The sequence below is a fragment of the Haliotis rufescens genome, unplaced genomic scaffold, assembly GCF_023055435.1.
Source record: "Haliotis rufescens isolate VD_foot unplaced genomic scaffold, xgHalRufe1.0.p SCAF_40, whole genome shotgun sequence".
NCBI classification, from domain to species: Eukaryota; Metazoa; Mollusca; class Gastropoda; order Lepetellida; family Haliotidae; genus Haliotis; species Haliotis rufescens.
Genome location: NW_025964113.1, coordinates 2532770 through 2553493, shown reverse-complemented (window position 1 = coordinate 2553493; position 20724 = coordinate 2532770). Strand labels below are relative to the sequence as shown.

General features: G+C 41.3%; 1 protein-coding gene across 1 annotated transcript in view; it reads right to left on the bottom strand.

Moving 5' to 3' along the window:
* LOC124138544 overlaps positions 1-20724 on the bottom strand; it is a 33045-nt gene that overhangs the window by 8391 nt on the left and 3930 nt on the right. Inside the window, exons 2-7 of the mRNA XM_046505252.2 lie at positions 13057-13212; positions 11962-12090; positions 8691-8829; positions 7764-7987; positions 3298-3430; positions 1551-1568 (exon numbers count right to left, since the gene is read on the bottom strand). Of these exons, the coding sequence (XP_046361208.1) occupies positions 1551-1568; positions 3298-3430; positions 7764-7987; positions 8691-8829; positions 11962-12090; positions 13057-13212 (799 nt within the window). The remainder of the gene's footprint in view (positions 1-1550; positions 1569-3297; positions 3431-7763; positions 7988-8690; positions 8830-11961; positions 12091-13056; positions 13213-20724) is intronic.

Below are 20724 nucleotides of genomic sequence, written 5' to 3'. Positions count from 1 at the left end.
TGTGTTATTTAACTCTGCAAGTGTTCGCACAAACCTAGCGGTAAGACATCAACAGCTTGTTGCGTCGGTATTACCCGTGCCAGTCTATTTTACCTGTACACTTCGAGGAACATTATAACAGAATGGTTTTTGCCCGGAAAAGAACTAATTAAATTAAGAAATGCTGTTGTGTGGTTTGTTTGTTAATAAAATGCAAAAAGTTATTAAATAGTTATAAGTTAAATGTTTCAACTGAACGTAGTTTCAGAAAATATACTTTAACACTGGATAAATAATGTTGGCCGATGTTGAACGAATGTGGTTAGACGGCGGTTTTTAACAATATCTCACACAAACATCATTTCAAAATGAAAAACACATTGTCTTTTATATTGCCTATCAATGTTTAAATAAAAAAAATATCTAACTTGGAGCCCCGACCCAAAGACTTTTCTCCTTTTCTCTCGAGTTGCACAATCACCATCCCGCTATTGTCCGTATTTTAAACCGCTAGCCTAAAATATTTGCGCTTCATTATAGATCAACCAATAAAGACAATAAAGTGTAAAAGGAAACGTTTTTGAATGTGTTGTAATAGAAAGGAAAAGGTGGACCATTTCAACTGTTCTTACAAAAACTACTTTTCAAATGTTGCGAAAATGGAGCATTCAGACTCTTAATAAACTGTCAGTTTAAACATTCCTGTTTCTGATCACTGTCACTCAAAACATGAATAACAGCATGTAGTAATATGCACGGCACAGAATGCTCCCGGTCTTATAGGATTCCTTTAATGTTCCTATATTAGTAATATGATAGGCCTTCAGCCTTTCATCAACATTCCCCACGTTAAGCCACCGTATGTCATGCTGTCAGTCTGGGGCACTCGTCAAGGCTACGGGAAACGGTTGCTATTTTTCCAGTTTTGATTGAGCATCCTTGTAACAATTAAATCCAAAAGGTCATTATGTCAATTCACAGACCTTACATAGTTCACAGCACCAACCGTACAAACCAGCATGATGTCGGTCTGGCCTATAAAAAAAGGGTTTTGACTGAAGACGTTCTTCAGAAGAACATGGTCAGTCTCTCTCTCGCTCTGAAGACATCCGAAAACCATTATTCTACACTGAAATATTTATATCTAAACATAACCAAAGACGCGATGCCCTCGACGTACTGTGTACCATATGTCTAAACTAAACATATCTGGAGGTGGTTCTATAGTATGGAAACAGGAATTGAATCTTATACACCGCACGGTTATGAACTCAGCTACAAAATATGTGTACAGGTATTTGGTGTTTGGAAACTGTTAAATGGTTATTCTCATCCTTGTGCGCCATTTCAGGCAATGATGGCGAGGAACAAAGCCATGTGTTATTGAGATAAATATCCAGGGCTTATGGCAATACACCTATTTACAACATCGTACGCTCCACACAGGCTAGCGTACCGTACCGTATTTCATCAAATAGCGGGGTATCATAGGGGTTCCGGGACTTCGGGTTTTAACTTTTGTCTGTAGAATGTGAGGATGAGGAAGAGGCGATCTAAGAATACAGACTTACCTTCTGTTATTGTGGCATCTGGAAAATGAAATCAACAAAAACATTTTATATTAAACATTGACTTTGCTGGGTACAGGTTTTCCAAGCATTTACAGCCCGAAGGTTACAATGCTCTGAGCGTTTACTTTGCGAGGAACATAAACTGTTTAGGGTGTGACGATTCATCGGACATTCGGTGTGTCACGATACGAGTATCACATTGCATATTCCATGTATTAATTCAAATCATTCTCTATGAGGGTAGAATAAGTCAAGTGCCAAGTTTTCACGTATCCTATGGTGTATTGTATCGCGACCTTACTTTTGAGATATGTATCGTATCGCGACCTTTTACTATTAAGATATGTATCGTATCGCGACCGTTTACTATTGAGATATGTATCGTATCGCGACCTTTTACTATTAAGATATGTATCGTATCGCGACCGTTTACTATTGAGATATGTGTCGTATCGCGAGCTTTTATTATTCCGATATGTATCGTATCGCGACCTTTACTATTGTGATATGTATCGTATCGCGACCTTGAACTAATGGGATATATATCATATCGCGACCTTGTACTAACGAGATATATCGTATCGCGACCGTAGTATCGAGAAATGTATGGAAATATTCACATCGCGATTTTGCTATTGATATGTGTAGTATCGCGGCCTTACTGTTGATAAATGTACCGTGTCGCGGCGTCACTATTGACATATCTATCGTATCGTGAGCCCGAGGTCGAGACTCGATATTTGTCATATTATTCTACGCTATACACGAACAAGTACTACAGACATATATACTCCGGATCCATCAGCTTGATTTAGCGACGATGTAAACGTAGGGATACCGACAGAATTGTTATTTAGAATAAGGCCTCTGTATTGCATTTAATCGCGAGGTACTGTATTTATATGAAAATAGATGAAATTGATATCTCCATTGAGTGAAATATAATCTCATTAAAATCAGATCTTAGTTCCCGCTATCGCTAAACATAGATCTGAGGACATCCCATTACAGGTCACGTCAGAACGACCGTTCATCCAACCAATCAGAGCGTCACTTACCAAATCATGACAGTGACAGTCGGAATGTGTTTCCAATCATGCAACCTCGAAATATTTAACAGAGATTATTCCGAACGACAGTTATTGGTTTCATGATTATATCCATACTTTCTGGGCCATATATAAGGCATTCCAGGATGTTCTTTTTATCAGTTTTAAAATGTTTAATCGAGAATATGTCAAAATATGTTTCGAAGCGTAGTTGCCAGTTTGAAACTAGTATCGTAAAGCTCGAGGAAGCTGCCTTATGATTGGCTAATGTCGATTTCTTGTCAGTCATTTCATTGGTCGGTCAAAGTTTGCGAAAGGTCGTTGTGACATGACCCATGATAGGATGTCCTCAGATCTTTGTTTAGTGGTAGCGAAAACTAAGATCTGGTTTTAATGAGATTGAGTGAAATGCAACATTATGCCGGAAGTACTATCAGTTCCTGTGTCAATGACACTATGGTTTTTCATAGAAAATAAGAAAATACATAACAAATAGAAAATTTGATTTTTCTGGTCAAATAACATGTTTTTCGTTACTCGTGAACTGACAAAGGTGACATTTGAACATGTGGCTGCGCAGTTCATGAAAATATAAACTTTGTCAGATCACTCGATTGAAATAAAATGTTATTTTGACAAAAAAGTAAATGTCCTCAAAATCGAAGATGGAAGGTTAAACTATTGAGTATAATCCTCACCACATCCGTATGGTTTGACGGATTCCAGGACGGTGCGGCCTACAGGGGTGACCCTGACACACTGGGCCCGGACAGGGGTGTAGAACGCTATCACAGACACCTGTCTCGGGGAATCCTCGGGGCTCCTGTACAGCTGAAAGAGAAGGACGCCATTAATGGAAGCCCTTGGTCTATTGTTGACATTCTACCAGACACTGCTCATGTCGAAGTCGCAGGAACATCGTCATGCAGATTGTGTCGAACATCTCATATGTCGAAACTCCTGAGGCGAGTCATCCGTCTGTATGTCAGATTGTAACGCTACTACAGAGACACTGGGTTGTTGGACACGATATGGAATGTACTTTCAAAATGAAACGTTGGCACCGTAGGTGTCTGCAAAATTGGTTGCGGGTCTCTCTCTCTCTCTCAGCCATAGAGGGCTCGGTTCGAATCCCGTTTCGCCCCAATTATCTGTCTACGTTTGTCAGCACCATACCCGTGCTCGTGGGCTTCACCAAAGTTGTAAACGTTAGAGACACGAATCACTTCGGACTTTCCTCCCACATTAAACCGACCAACCGTGATATAACTGGAATACTGTTAAATGCGTCGTAACGCTAACCAACTCACTCACTCCAGCAGCAATAAGCATAGAACCAACATTAATAGGCACCATTCAATCATGCAATCACAGAGTCAGCAAGAGATGACATATAACATGCATATGTAAAACAATGTTACATGCAACAGGACCCCTGTAGATCTGGGGTAGAATAGGTCTTCAGCAACCCATGCTTGCCGTAATTGCGTGGTTCGATGCTCATGATATCAATCACTGGATTGTCTAGCCCAGACTCGATTATTTAGAGACCGCCGTCATATAGCTGGAATATTGCAGAGTGCGGCGTAAAACAACAAACCAACATGCAACAGCATCCCTAAACACATGGAGGTGACGCACATGTTGATACTCTTGTGTATGTCTGTCAAAACATGATGTTAGTGCAGTTATGTACACGGATTCTTGAGCATCTGTGACAGTTGGCCTCGGGCCATGCATGACTCACAATGTTGTCAGTCACTAAAGGGTGCACACGGTTCGGCCCAACTGACTGTTCCAGCAATTTTGGTTCAAGTCCCTGAAACAACACGTGTTTGTTTGCCAGCTCAAATTAGATAATTTTGATCAACGTATCAGTCGATAAGTTTTGTGAGTGAGTGAGTGAGTTGGGTGTAAAGCCGCTTTGAACAGTATTCCCGTTATATCACGGCGTGTCAGCTTAATGTTGGAGTAAAGCCTCAAGTGATGCAGACGTTTACCGCTTTGGTGAAACCCACGAGCACGGGTATGGTGCCGACAAACACAGAAACATAATCGGGGCGAACCGGGATTCGAACCCACAATCATAGGTTTCAAGGACGCAACTCTGCATATCGAACTGCGGCGCCTTAGACGACCGTGCCCTCTCAATGAGTGAGTATGGTTTTACGATTTTAGCAATATTCCAGCAATATCACGGGGGACACCAAAGTAGGCGTCATACATTGCACCCATGTAGCGAATGGAACCTGGGTCCTCGGCATGACGAGAGAACGCTTTAACCACGCAACCAAGAGGCGGGTACGACCCCTCCCCCTACCCCCTATATCAGTGTATGGGAAATGAGGCATTATATCTGTGTATCTCATTTGCATTGACCGTTAACTGCAAGAGCAAACAGATTTAGGGATGTTGGAAGGACTGGAACCAATCTTGCTGGGCCACGACCCTAGCCCCTTGCAGTGACGGAGACACTTGAAGACGGTTTATGAGGGTGGTGTGGGATTGGATCATTTTCAGATTTGTGAGGCAGTAAGGCACGTGCTTGCATGTAATGGTGAAATGCTTCCGTGCGCATGCGTGCCCCACTCACTCACGTTAAGCCCGTGCAAAGGGAGCGGCGGACTGGGGGTAGTTGCCCGCTCACCTGCACCCGACCCACGAGGATGGTGCCCCCCACATGTGCCGGGCCCCTGCAAACTTTTGGGGGAGACAGGCACGACCAACACCCTCAGAGTCTTTGGTGGGAGAAATCGCCGGAGCTAGAAAATGGTAAATTTCTAAGCCATCCTCGATTATTCAGGGTATTAAATTTCCATTTTATAATGATAAATAGATTTATTCGCTACAATAGCGTAGTTTTGAACCTGGTCCAAATTACATAATTCTAAAATTAGCCGCCTGATTAATTTACACCCATGAGCGAGAGAAATTATACACTGAGTTAGTGATAAGAGAGATTGTGACGTCACTTCCGATCCAAGATCTGGTGGCGAATGGATCCATGGTATTTATGATAATAGAATGGATCTACAATACACTGGATAAACGAGGATGGTGTCTACATGTATGCTAATAGTTACTGATGAATCTGTTGCGATTTTGCGATTAGATATTATGAAAAGCTCAACAATTAATGTTTATTTATAAGTATTAGTATAACAAAAGCATATGCAAGAAATATAATCTTTAAACAAGTCCACAGATCACGTTAAAGACACCAAGCTACTAAATCAGCAATATGAACAGCGATTTTAAATGAAACCAAAAACAATCCCAACTTTTCTAAAAACTCTTCTCAATTTCCAACTTCCCTATTAATACTTAAGAGTTAAGATAGTTTTGTTAGTGTTATCATCAAATTGATAGAACACAATAAAATGTCAAATACGTTCGACATTATCCTCCACTGGGAGAGAGTCAGTACACTAAAAAAACAACGTTTAGAAACAAAGTAAACAAACGCATAGTTAAGAAGAAGACAGCACGTGCCATTTGACAAACATGGACGCATTCATGCCGCTAACACTTAATTGAAAAGAGAGTATGGAGTAAAGAAAATGACAACATCAGCTGGCTGTACTTCCGGTCGTGGAAGCGTTTACAGAAAAGCCGCAGGCAACATGACGTTTGCGTCCTTGCGCACCTGCTGACAGAGAGGTAATCGGAAGACGCCTGCGACACACTGTGATTAACAAGCTGCACTTTACAGTCATACCATTATTACGACAGCCTGCGAGTGGTGAGCCCCATCACTGATACCTCGTAGATAGAACATAATGATATGCTATGGTAATTGTGTTCTACGCTAACAGATGCGCTGAATAAGGAAACAATGTAAGCTTGGCGTCAATACAATCCGGTTTAAACCGTGTGATAACGTTCCTGTTTATTTCACTTGATTCCTTACTAAAACCAAATTGTTGATCCTCTGGAGTATTGTTTGGATATCATTTCAAAGCCTTAGGGAAGAAGGTCGGGGTGGGGTTGGGGGTGGGGTGTGTGTGTATATTTTTCCTAAAAAAACACTTAAGGGAATAAGGGTGAAAAGTGTTGAAGGGTAAAATGTAGTTTTCTAATGTCCCATGTCGTTATATATTTGAGTGTTTTACATTGTGTTTACGGAGTGTTTTACATTGTGTTTACGGATTCGGAGGAAAATACATCCTTATTTATAAAATTATATCACAAAGGACGATTAATTATGTGGAACGTTTTGGATCCACAAGATTTATATAATTCAATAAATAAGGAAACGAGGACACCTTTATATGAATGGAGATTATACTTTTCCGATATTTGAACACAAGCACGTCTTTGATCCTAGGCGATTTCCTGGCGGCGATGTAGGTAATGATGGTACGAATATATCGTGAAACATCTTGGATCTTGGGTTACCTTATAGGTTTTAGAGTTCGAAAAACAACATTTTTCCTTCTTTCTATCCATACTTATGTACTTGATCCTACTAGAAGTAAAAAAAATGGGTCAGAAAGAAAAAAACTAAGTTGACAAATGACCGACAATTTTCATAGTTTTTATTTCAAAGTTTTCCGAGTCTATTCAACTAAACCATTTCCAGTGAGCTGTAATTACCATGTCACTTTCTTTGTGAAATGTTAGAATGTAGAATGGCGAATACGTGCATCAAATCGAAAACAAATGCCTTGTATTAATAGCCAACCGTGCCATGTTCTAAGCTGATCAAGAGCCCATATAATGACTGGCCACACTTTCAGGTTTTGCACCAAGGTTTTAGCCAAAAGACGGCCGCCATATAATAGTACAAATCTATATCATATCCGGTTATAGGTGCGCATGCGTAGCGACCGCAATTACTTATGTAAATAACACGAAGATATGTCTAAACCTCAAAATTTTAGTTTATCATCAAAATGATCGCAAACTGCTCTGTTGGTGTTTTTTGTTGTTGTAAGAGCAACTTTACTTCACAAACTTTACGTAGTCCTCTATTAATTTTGTTGTTATTCGATACCAAGAACCAGTGAAGGCTATGACAAGTGTGTCCAATCGCCGCCTACAAGAAACCGGCAACCGGATGTCTACTCGTTTAGGTAGACAGGACCCCGGTCAAGCAATATTCAGCCAAACACTGATAGGAACGTTTTGGGGGTGAGGGTCAGAGGAGTGGGCAAGTTCCTACCTGGGTGACCTGGCCGTTGTGGACAGCGGTATAGTTGACACATGACCGGCTGTATTCCAGATCCAGCTGCACTTCATCGTGAGCACGTGCTTCATACGTCACAGCCAGTGACGTCAAAATAGTTTCTGACGTTAACTTGATGAGTACACCAGGCTGATCGCCAATCTCGGGCGGTATAACTTCGCTTGAATAAACGTTTAACTTATTTGTACATTCTTCTATATCTGTGAAGAGAAAGAAAAGAAACGTTGTCATGCATGTATTTATCATAGTGTCGTGTCGTGTCGTGTCGTGTCGCGTCGTGTAGTACCGTATACTATGGGCTATTGTCACAACCATAATTTTCAAGAGTTAGGCTACCCTACTGTTAAAAAAAACAAACGTGATCAAAGTGAGGTTTGTTTTGAGTAGAATGGCACAAACATGACACCCATAGACAGCTTTAAAGATTTACCTATTTACAACATCTCAAGTTTTAGTTACTAAGCCGACCCGTGAAGATCCGGGATAGGATAGGTCTTCAGCAACCCATGCTTGCCGTACGAAGCGACTAACGGGATCGGTTGGTCAGACTCACTGACTTGGTTGATGCACGTCATCGTATCCCAATTGCGTGGCTCAAAACTCATGATGTCAATTACTGAAATGTCTGGTTCAGATTCGATTATTTACAGACACCCGTCATATAGCTGGATTATTGCCAAGTGCCGCGTTAAACAACAAACAAACAACAGTTACTAATCCAAATGTAAACAAACAAATATCTGAAGAAATCGTCAGAGATGTCCATAGAGATGTTTCTAGATAGTTTTAGGAAGGTGTTCACTCATATCTGCCTGTCTTCAGCATTAAATAGTGCTCAGAGAATAAACGTTCTTTGAATTTGAGAGCAAACATGCTGCGATGCAACATCGTGACAAGACCTACCACAGCCAAGTAGTTCAAGTCGGAGTGCCGAGAAGGAGCCTTCGTGCTGGGTGGGGAATATCCGCATACACTTGGCTAGCGTCAGGTTGTGGAAGAAATGTGTCAGCGTTGTGTTGTTGTTGATGTTGGCCCAGTACGACTGCGAAGACACAGATGGTGAAAGGTAAATACATTCTGCAAGGTGAGAGACAAAGGTCAGGGTATTTGGGACAGAAACTACCTAGCACATATATACATCTAGGCGTCCCGAGGCGTAGAGGTATTGTGTCTTTTTTATTATAATTGTTGACTCCAGTCATAATTTGGCGCGTAGATACAACATATACATTGCCTTTCGGATAAAACTTTAGTTGGAGAGTTAACAGTATGTGGTGAGGTGGTTGTTTTCGAGATCAAGACGAACATGCCCATGAGAACTGTTTTCTTTGCGTATTGTTTGATTGGAATTAGACTGATACATTAAGATAGACATATGTCTGCATCCATCCATCCATCCATCCATCCATACATCCATCCATCCATCCATCCATACATCCATACTTGGTTACTAAAGCTTACCATTAATTGGCAGCAGGAATATATTGAATGTGTATGGTGTCCGCGTTCTGACGCTTCTTGAACACACAGCTCAGCTTATTTTTGTTCTTAGAAACAACCTAGAAACGGTGGTTGAAAGAATCACGTCGTCCGACAGAACCAATCAAAAGACCTCATTTGTTTCAGACAAGGTGAGCGAGAGACACTTTCTCAACAGATTAATGCCGTTGCTCTGTCTGGGAAATTTAATGAAAAAAACTACGTGTATGCTGCCCAGTGTATACGCTGCCCGTGGCTCATTAGAGAGCCGGGGGTAGAGGGGCGTACGGCAAACACCAGCATTGAAGACGATTCACCTGTGTAGAACACGATGCAGCTTATGACAGTGAGCTGAATCAAATGTGAGTTATTCGTATAAAGCTCAATATAATCATATCGGGAAGCTGCCGTTTATAGAAGTCATGTGAAATGTTAGAGGTTATAAAAGTTGCAATCTTGATATTAATATTGGGAGCCGCTGGGAAGCTGACTGTGGGTGTTTTCTCTAGGGAGACGGGGCTAACAATAGGGCCTCATTGACATTTCCTTGGACTGGTTAGTTGAGATGCCCAAGGATAATCGCTGACTAACACGGGTTTGTCCCGGGGCTGAGACGGTAGAAGAGGTTGGTTTTACATATACACATGTTGGAAAGAATTACTGGCATATCATCATAACTATACAATGAAACCTCGTTAATCCGGACGCTTTAGGCCGGATTATCACCGGATTAACAAATATTTTTTTCCGAGTCAATTTCTTTTAAAATATATGTAGACATTCTAAACAGAACCATTCACATTTCTCAACTAATAAAGGACACGTATTGCCAATTTTACGACCGATTCTAATCTGCAGCGGGAGCTCTTGACACCAAACAGTTTTTTCGTTTTCTCAATTAGCACGAATGCTTTTATCACAATCCCGATATTGTCCGTATGTTATGCCGCGGCAATAATTTGTTGCGTTTCGCCATAGAATCACAATCACTTAAAGAAATTAAAAAAATATGTTGAAAAAAAAATCCAGCCCAACTACTCTGTTTTTGGATGGGCTGAAAAGGGAAACCTTTTTTTGCCTAGTGGCGTTTCACTGTACATATAATGAAGTCTTGTTTTGTTCTATAAAACAAATGTTAATGGTAAGAGTCAACTGACATGGCTATATCGATTGGCCGGGGAGACGGCAACTACTGGTCGCAGACAAACTCATCAATCGTGATTAGACAGTTTGATTGTCTTTTAACTAGACTCGTGTTTTGCAATAAATAAGAGTAGAACTAACTGTTTTGGAAACTAATGTGCTTTTAAAAAATCATTAACCAGAATCTAAGCGATCAAAGTTGAAATTTATTACTAAGTTTTCAAGTCAAATTCATCAGTCCGAAATCTTTTGAAATGGAATTTGACCACCATAGTTTGACTAAATGACTGAAGTCGATTATTTATTCATCTTATTTTAACTAGCTTCATTTAATTAGACACCCTGTCTCGGAAACGAATGTCAAGATCTAAAATTGGATTTTGAATAATAGTGTTTGACGTCATGTTTCCCTCTTTGGCGTCGCCCGGGATTGAAATGAAAGGGAGATATTTCTTGTGATCGTGATTCCTAAAGTCGACCAGCCATTTATTGCCAACACCAAACCTTCCCAACCAAAGATACAAAATCTGATTTGGAATAAGTTAAAACGCGGTTTAACACCGCTTTAGAATTAGTGAGTGAGTGAGTGAGTCGGGTTTAACGCCGCTTTTAACATTACTCCAGTTATATCACGGCGTTTCAGCTTAATGTGGGAGGAAAGCCCGAAGTGATGCAGGTCTCAGACGTTTACCACTTCGGTGAAACCCACGAGCACGGGTATGGTGCTGACAAACCTAGAAACATAATCGGGGCGAACCGGGATTCGAACCCACAATCATAGGTTCCTGGCGTGCCCAAGGGACGCAACTCTGCACAGCGAATCGTGGCGCCTTAGACGACTGGGCCACCCGTGCCCCTGCTTTAGAATTAATCAAGACACAAATTATCGCAGGTTACATCAAGCTGTTAGGAAATCGAACCCGACTCTTTTGTGTGTATTGTAAACGCGTTAACCACTAGGCTATCCCACACCCCTTCCTATTCGAAAATATTAACAGTAATTAAGGGTGGCGTAAATAAAGGAATAACGGAAGTTAAATCATTGGTTAATATACATTGTGTTTTGAATAAATGCTAAATAAACATTGTTTCGAATAAAAAATAATTGTTTCTCAGCAGCATTTACCTATATTATTTACTTTAGAAAATGGAATATTCCAATATCGATAATAATCCACTTGGGATAACTTCATAATTGGAAGGGTTAGTTTTATCTTAAAGAATCGTGTATGTACATCGCAAAGTGTTTTTGTAAAACGGATACGTTTTTATCGATGATTGACAGGCGCAAAACTTATTATTTTTCATTATGTAGATCAGTGACGTAACTGATGACGTCATATCCACTGAACAAATGACTCGTATACAGTGTCACTGTTGGGTGTGTCTACATGAAGTTAATGAAATATTAATCCGAAATTTCAATAATCCGAAATTTTGTTAATCCGGACTGGATTTGCAGAAAGAGTTACTGGCTTTCATTGTGTTTATGGATATATTACACATGTTTAATTCGCATGACGGTAACGTAGGACATTCTGTAGACATTTACCGAGCCCCCACTGGTGTACGCCTCGCAATCCCGACTGTAGGCGACCCGGAACTGCACGACCCAAGCGCTCTCATCCGGGTCTCCCTGGGTCTGTATTCCGGTGATCAACATTGGTTTAGAGAGAGTCACCTGAAACAGTATCAGAGTAAACCAACGTAAGGACGTCTCGTGTCAGTCTTGTGATCAAAACATTAAAAACAACGTTACAAAGCAAAAGAACACCGGGTGGTCATGTTTGGTGTACACTTTGGTGAGCGGTGAAACAGTTTGGTTTATCGCGGCTTTAACAATAAATCAGTTTCATCACGGTGTGTCAGCTTTGTGAGGAGTGAGTGAGTGAGTATGGTTTTACGCCGCTTTTAGCAATATTCCAGCAATATCACGGCACACATTGTTCCCATGTCGGGAATCGAACCCGGGTCTTCGGCGTGACGAGTCAACGCATTAACCACTAGGCTACCCGACCGCCCCCAGCTTTGTGAGGAAAGAATGAAGGTACTGACTTTTACCATTTAGGTGAAAGCCACGAGCACGGTATGGTGCTGACAAACCTTTAACATAATTGAGGAAACCTGGATTCGAAGCCACTAGCATATGTTTGTGACACGTCTAATGGGCGCAGCTCTGTAAGCGAATAACGGCGCATTAGACGACGGGTCTCCCCTGTACTCCTCACACACCACGCCCCTAACCCCGTTCGTGCGTGAAGGGAGCTAAATGATCGCATTAACTTGATGGCAGGATGAAGATAATATGGCATCTCCAATACAAATGCAACGACTGATGTTTTGGGTGAGACAGACGGATGATCCCTAACGGTCACTAACGTCAATATGTTTCTGGATATCTACTGTACAAGCAAGGAGTGTAAAACGTAAAGTGTAGTTTTTGTCTCGGCTGACCCTAAATTGACCTCAACCTTCACAAACAATGGGTGGTGTAACAGAACGGGAAATGCTCAATTGTTTCGCAAACACTTAATGTCAGCTTGATAATATCAGTGTAAAATTGATTAAATTATGTTTTTATTTTGTTAAAGCATGTTTCAACGTGAAAGAGACATGCTAAAGTTCATACAAACACCGTGATATTTACCTGTACAAATGGTTCGTTGTTGAGACTGTGGACCTTCCATGACGACGGTCCATTCAACCGGACGTTGCTGGCGTTGCCGTCAGACGCCGCCAGTTCGAAGTCCACCAATGGATTCAGGGCGTCGGACGCCAGGCCTACGGGCGTATGGCACGTCTCCTGAGGAAGTAACAACACATCGTCATCATCATAATAACAACAACAATAATAATCCATTTATATGGCGCCTTTTCCATGCTGAATATCATGCTCGAAGCACATTATTACACCCGGTCAATGGATCGGTGTGCACTCAACAATCATTCTCAGCTCCCTGGGGTGTGGGGCAGGACCGAAGTCCAACGTTCTCTCAGGGGCCAAGCTGCCACCTATTGACCTGTAAAGTGCATGTTTATTCCAATACGTCACAGAATCGGGAGAACATATACCAACCGGTGAGATTTCAAGAACGCGTTTTTGACATTATGAAAATGTTTTAGACCATCTTTTCCATAGGAACCGATAAAAATGGTGATCAGTTGGTCACAATGGTGCTCAGCCGATTTCAGAGAATTTCAGAGGAGACTAAAGTGGCCTTGCTCCTATTCATTCAAATGTATGAATATCTCAAAGTTCAAAGCATGATCGTCTGTCTATAAGTAGCATAACTGTAGAGGACCTTCCTGTGTGAATATACGATACAACAAGATTGGACTTATACATTGCGAGTGGGGAATATGCCAGTTATTTACAAGGTAGAAAATAAAATATATTATACTCGAAAGAAGTTAAAGAACATGCCATGACATATTAATTTTGAACGAATCGGGTGTTCTTTAACTTCTTTGTCGAGTAGAATGGAAATAATTGTGTATTAATTATAGGGGAACAAGACACGGGTCAATTGTCAGCCCTGGCTGATTCAAGTTTTCATTTTCAGTGATCCATTCACATAGTTTTCACCGCTCTTTTACCTTCTACGCCCAAAGGCATCTGTTTCGTCGGATGATCAAGATTGATTATTCTCTGGCTTTAACGTTTTATACACACAAAACTTCACTAAACACTCAAATGTCATTATGTATATCTCGACCAAAAATGAGAGCCAAACCGCAGAGCGGGGTTTCCCTTCAAGAGCCACGTTAACCAAAGATGAACGATACTACTCAACAGTTGCCCAGGACCAAAATCGTGATCTAAGGCAAAGGTGTGGTCCTTAGCAAAGGTTGAGTAGTATACATTTAATTTAGCATCTACAGTTACGGCTCCGATATATAGGTAAAAATATAATAATTTATCATATAATGGGTAGGTTTCTCGGCAGGATAAAGCCAACGGATAAAAACGATATCCGTTGGGGTCATATGCGGATAGAGATGCAAATACCAAAGGTCAAGTAGGACTACTTTCACTGTTTATAAACAAACATGGCGTCGCCCTCGTCATTCGGCGATCGAGTCAGAATTAACCATCGTGAATCTGGATAAACTACAGGGATAATTGCTATCATTATCAAACGAACAGTCTCATATACTGAAAATCAGTGTCTAACCGTGACGGCATTTTATAAGTTTTGGCAACTTTCGAGATATAAATTTCGAAACAATTTTGCGAGGGCACGAGGCCTAGCCAAACGGGATCAGTAGCCATATCTCTGCTTGTAGACCTCTGTGGCTTGAAACCTTCTCCACAAATCAAAATGGTTGGATTCGGCCGAAATATGTTTGAACTGTTACCTTGTTTCGATTTGTCGCTGTGTGTACATCTGACTACACTTCTTAACGTTATGAAAGGACAGACCGACTGTCAACAACGTCTGACCGTGGCCGTGACTCATAGACTAGGGTTAGAGTAGCTTCCCTTTGACAAAGGGCAGTTACTCTAGCGGACAGACCGATGGATTGCAACGAAAGGCAATTAAAAACAACTGTTGTTTTGCGAATAAGTTGCTGTATATGAAACAGATTTCAGTTGGAACTATATTGGCTACTGTCACAGTCCTACTGACACATCACTTACCCTGTGACGTAATAAATATTAATGCGCGCATTCCAAGAAAACTCGCAATGTTTCGGTAATGTTTGTGAGAGAGGGAAAGCGATTTTAAGGCACAGAATTAAAGAATGACATTATATGATAAAGAGGTTATCACGCTTGTGTGTTTGGGGATGGTAAATGTCCTGTATTAGGAATAAACACTATGTATTTAGCTCGCCAAGGCTCGCTAAATACAATGTTTATTCCTAATGCAGGATATTTACCATCCCCAAACACACTCGCGTGATAACCTCTATATATTAAACCAAAATATCAAAAGTGATAAATACCTCATGTGCTTTATTCTCCAAAGTAAATATTGTAAACGAACACACTTGCAACATGCACGGCCAGAGTATTTAGATGTGTGCTCACAGTGCAAATAGACGTAAAGAAAAATACATCTAAAGCCACAGAAGAAAAACACGAGAGGATGAAGACAAAATTGATATTACTCCTAAAATATCATAAATTGAAATAGAATAAATAAATACATTTAGAGCGAAACCTTGTTAATCAATAGGATAGATTTCCCAGTGATACCATTCGGTTTAAACTATTTCCGGATAAACAAATCATTGGTACTTAATTTTCATATGTATACGTAGCGTCCCGTACAGTACGTTCGTTCGAGTATTAAAATTTGAGTGACCTGAGTCAACCCGTGTAACAACATTTTTGGAAACAAGGGTTGGCTAGATTCAACCTGTTTGTTTGTTGTTTAACGCCGCACTCAGCAATATCCCAGCTATATGACGGCGGTCTGTAAATACAATCCAGTGATTGACATCATGAACATCGATCCACGCAATCGGGATCGATGACATGTATCAGCCAAGTCAGCGAGCCTGACCACCCGATCCCATTAGCCGCCTCTTACGACAAGCATAGTCGCCTTTTACGGCAAGCATGGGTTGCCGAAGGCCTATTCTACCCCGGAGATTCACGTGTCAGATTCAACCTGAGTTAACCATTGTTAACCAAGGATAAACCGAAACGCATAAAATGCAACAGTTTTACTTTAGAAATAATATGAAATGGCTGATAGGAGAGCGAGAAACACAACAGCCACGCGTATTGCTTTTACACACATTATGCCAAAACGACAAGTATGTTAAAATAAACGCACAGAACATCAAACAGATTTACCGATATCATCGTAGTTGCATTATTGATTTAAAGTATTTGTATCAGCAATCTAAATTTATATTTCCCTGGCGCATTTCAGAATACATATATATTAATAATACCAAGTTAATACAATTCATTAAATGCCACTTGCTAACACGTACAGCACACCAGGGTTTGACTGGGAATGGGGGGCACGGGTGGCCCAGTCGTCTAAGGCGCCGCGACTCGCTGTGCAGAGTTGCGTCCCTTGGGCATGCCAGAAACCTATGATTGTGGGTTCGAGCCCCTGTTCGCCCCAATTATGTTTCTAGGTTTGTCAGCACCATACCCGTGCTCGTGGGTTTCACCGAAGTGGTAAACGTGTGAGACCTGCATCACTTCGGGCTTTTCTCCCACATTTAGCTGACACGCCGTGATATAACTGGAATACTGTTAAAAGCGGCGATAAACCCAACTCACTCACTCACTCACTCACTCACTGGGAATGGGCAACTTAGGTCAACCGAAGCATGACGCAAACCATTTTACACGCGCTAACATTGTTCACCGCGGGTTCACTGGGTGGTCCATGGTTTGGAAATCGAAGTGTCCGGTATGTGGGGTTTTCGGACTAACGGGGTCCGAATTAACGAGATCTCGCTGTAAATGCATATTATATGAGTACATATTTCAACGAGAATTAAAACATTTCGTTGAAGAAGAAACCATTACAGAGGAAATAGCCAATATGTAATGATAATTTTCGTACAAGATTTTGCAATGCGGGAGATTAACTTTATTTACGAAACGAACGTTTTGAGAGACATCCATCGGAATTCCATGGACCTAATAGGCTACACTGGTCCCTGACGTTGTTTTCAGATAAAGACATGTGCATGTGACCCAGAAACGTCACTCAAAAGTGATTGCTGATATGTGATCTATGTGGTGAGTTATTGTGTTACAAGTAACGGGACTCTCAGTTCTACATCCATATAACAGTACCTACACCACATTAACACGTGGGTATTCAGGCAGACGCTTGAAGAGACTGGTCCCACTAACAATTGAGCACTGGCAAGTTACAATATCGCTGAACGACCCTAAACAGATATTGTCTCACACAATTAGAGACTAATGCACTCAATTAGAGTTGTTATAGTGATGAATGTCTAAAATACCAGAACTATTATGTGATTTCAGGAAGTACCTTAGTGATAACAGAAATACAAAACGCCATTATATCTTTGGATGTTAATGCTTTATTCATTGATATAAAAAGGGACTAAAGTACCGACTTGGGCTAATGGAAATCTGTCACGCATCTAGTGGGGTGATGGGGCAGCTATTGTTATCTTGTTTACCGTAAGGGTCGACTAACATCTAGTTTCTGAATTGATGTTTTTTTACAAACATAACAGTTGTTAATTATTTCAATAAAATATATTAAAAAGGAGCCCCGGTGTTCAATTCATTTTCATTTAAACTGCAGTAATCTAGACTTGCTCACGGGTATAGCCTTGCATGGACTCCATGACCGACTAGGTACACGGACATCTCGCAATACTATATTGTATGGAAGTTACGCTATAGTGCAGTGGGGTTTAATAACCACCCAGGCTTGTCTCTCTTGCGCGTTCTGGGGACAGAAGGACCGCCTCCGTGGTCTTGTGGTAGAGCGTCCGCCCGGAGAGCACAAGGTTCGGGGTTCGATCCCCGGCCGCGTCATACCAAAAGACGTTAAAAGATGGTAATGGTTGTTACCCTGTCTGGCGCTCGGCATTAAGGGCTTAAAACAAGGACTGGTCGGCTCGGAGTCAGTATACTGTGTCTGAGTGGGGTATTCATGTTAAACTGCGGCATGGTATCTCAGTGAGCTAGCACTATAAATCGGCATCAGTCCGGACTAGTACAAGCATCCACACACACATTCACACACGTGCATGCACGTCGCTATATAAGTGCAATAATCTTGGACGCGACATTAAACCCAATTTCACCTCACCTCTGGGGACAGAAGAGGTCACCAGTACCTAAAGTTTCTACCCCTTTCGGAATTGCGAGACAGAATGGCTCGCTAATACCCCACGTTCGACTCCCTGGGGGAATTTCGTGACAGAATAGGTCCCCTGTACACCACGAACAGAATAGGTCTCCAGAACAGTGACTTATCTCAACGATGACCAATATGGCCGAAGATTGAATACGAAATTAAATACAACCGTTTTGTCTTTGAATGTGTCCTGAAAAGTTGATACGTCAATAGCAGAGCGACAGGAGTGCCAGATAATGGCTTTCAACGCCTTGGTATTTGTCAAATAGTAATTAGTACAAAGTAACATCCTAAGAACTTCAAACGCAGCTCTCGTCACGACATGGCTGAAATATTGCCGATGTGACGTTAACTTCAAACTCACACACTCAAACGCAGCCATGTCATCGTCCGACAGTGTGTGGTTCCGTATGGTTTCCACTTCACCAACATGTGGTAAGACATGCCACTACTCCACATCTTCCCAGCGACAATGCACAGGCTTTCCGATGACCTTGGTATCCTATTTCCGAAGTAGGTCAAGTCGGTTTAGTAGTACATGGAATTAATTAGAACATACAACCCACATATACAGTGTACAACCCTACATACGTGTATACGGGCTATAGACAATCAAATGGCAGGAACTGAGGTGTGTGGCTGGAGAGGTAATGAATGAATATTGTTACTGTCACACTGGTCGCAGGTGGTGATTCTGTGAAGAATAGGTCACTTGTATTTATTTGTTTGTTTGTTGTTTAACACCGCACTCACCAATATGACGATGTTCTGTAAACAATCCAGTGATTGGCATCATGAGCATCGATCTACGCAATTGGGATACGATGACATGCATCAACCAAGTCAGCGAGCCCTACAACCCGATCCCGTTAGTCGCCTCTTATGACAAGCATAGTCGCCTGTTACGGCAAGCATGGGTTGCTGAAGACCTATTCTGACCCGTATCTCCACGGGTCAGGTCCCTTGTAATCCTGTGTGTCTTCAGTAGCGGCTGAAAGAGGATCGGATGGCCGGGTACTGTGATGGCATAGATCGTAGCTCATGTTTTCAGTCACTGGGTCCCTGGTTCAGACTCGATTATTTACAGGCCGGGTGACTGCAGCGTTAAACAACATTCAGTTATACTGTTATTTATCGCCGCTCATCGTATTCAAGAGAATAACATGTACCTTTGCAAAACGCACAGATTAAAGCATTACTACAATATTAAGTATTCCGTGTATGATCGAGCCATTTTTCATCCTCTTTGTGGTCACCCACGTACTTTCCATAGTCAGCTACCATTGTGGACAACTGATACACAACCACGCCACTAAATACTGGCAGTATCTAAACATCTGATAGTCTTTCAAAGACCGAAATGGAGCAGGTCTTAGACGATTACACGAGCACGGATATAGCGCTGACAATCCTAGAAACATAATCAGAACAAAGCGGGATTCGAACTCACGATCGTAGGATTCTGGCACACCTAAGGGACGCAACTCTGCAAAGCGCATCTTAGGGCCACTGGTGCTCCCATAGAGTATGACGTCTCACCACGTGTCACTACAATGGTAAACATTCGGAACCACACGCTGTGGGACGGCCACGTGACTGCGTTTGAAGTTCGAAGCATGTTATTACGTACAAATTACTATTTGACAAAGACTAAGGTGATGAAAGCCATTCTCGGACGCATCTGTCACTCCTGCCGCTTCTGTTATTGAGGTCTCAAATTTTCAGGACACCTTCAAAGAAAAAATGCTTTTATTCAATTTCGTAGGAAATAACCTTCGGCCATATTGTTCATCGTTGGGATAAATCACGAGAGGTTTAATTTCAACATGGTATTGATTGGGTAAAGTTTGTATCCGGCGGATGATACATAGTGTGTTTTGCAGCCGCTGTAAATGTGATGCACGAGCAATTGAAAAATCACTAAATCACATCTGCACAGTGTGTACTCTCGAATTAACTGTTATTTTCTGGTTCTATTTATAAAGGAATGAATGGTGCGCAACAATGCTATTTTGTACGAAGCATTTAAAGCATTTAATATCGGATCTGTCTTGACCGGTAAATGATTGAAATTATTTCCTTTGAGATTTATCTTATTGATTAAAATTATTTCCATCGATATTTATTTTATAGCATATTTTGCATTGTTCCCTTTTCTCAGAGTCATAGTACCAGTAGAGTAACAGCGGCAAATATATATGATGCATCTCAGATTAGAAATAGACTGTATCTCATATGGTCTTTGTGTATTTTAGTATTTCATTAAAAACATTCAAGAGTTACGTCCCCTAGCCATGCCAGGATCTGCCGATCGTGGGTTCGAATCCTATTTACCCCGATTATGATCCTTGGCCTGACAGCAGCATGTCAGTACTGATGGGTTTCAACGACTTGCTGCATGTTAGACTCTAGAAGTTCAAAAAACATCCTTTAGTTTAACTACTGTTAACATCAACTTAATCCTGCCATAAGCAGTGACTTAAAACATATTT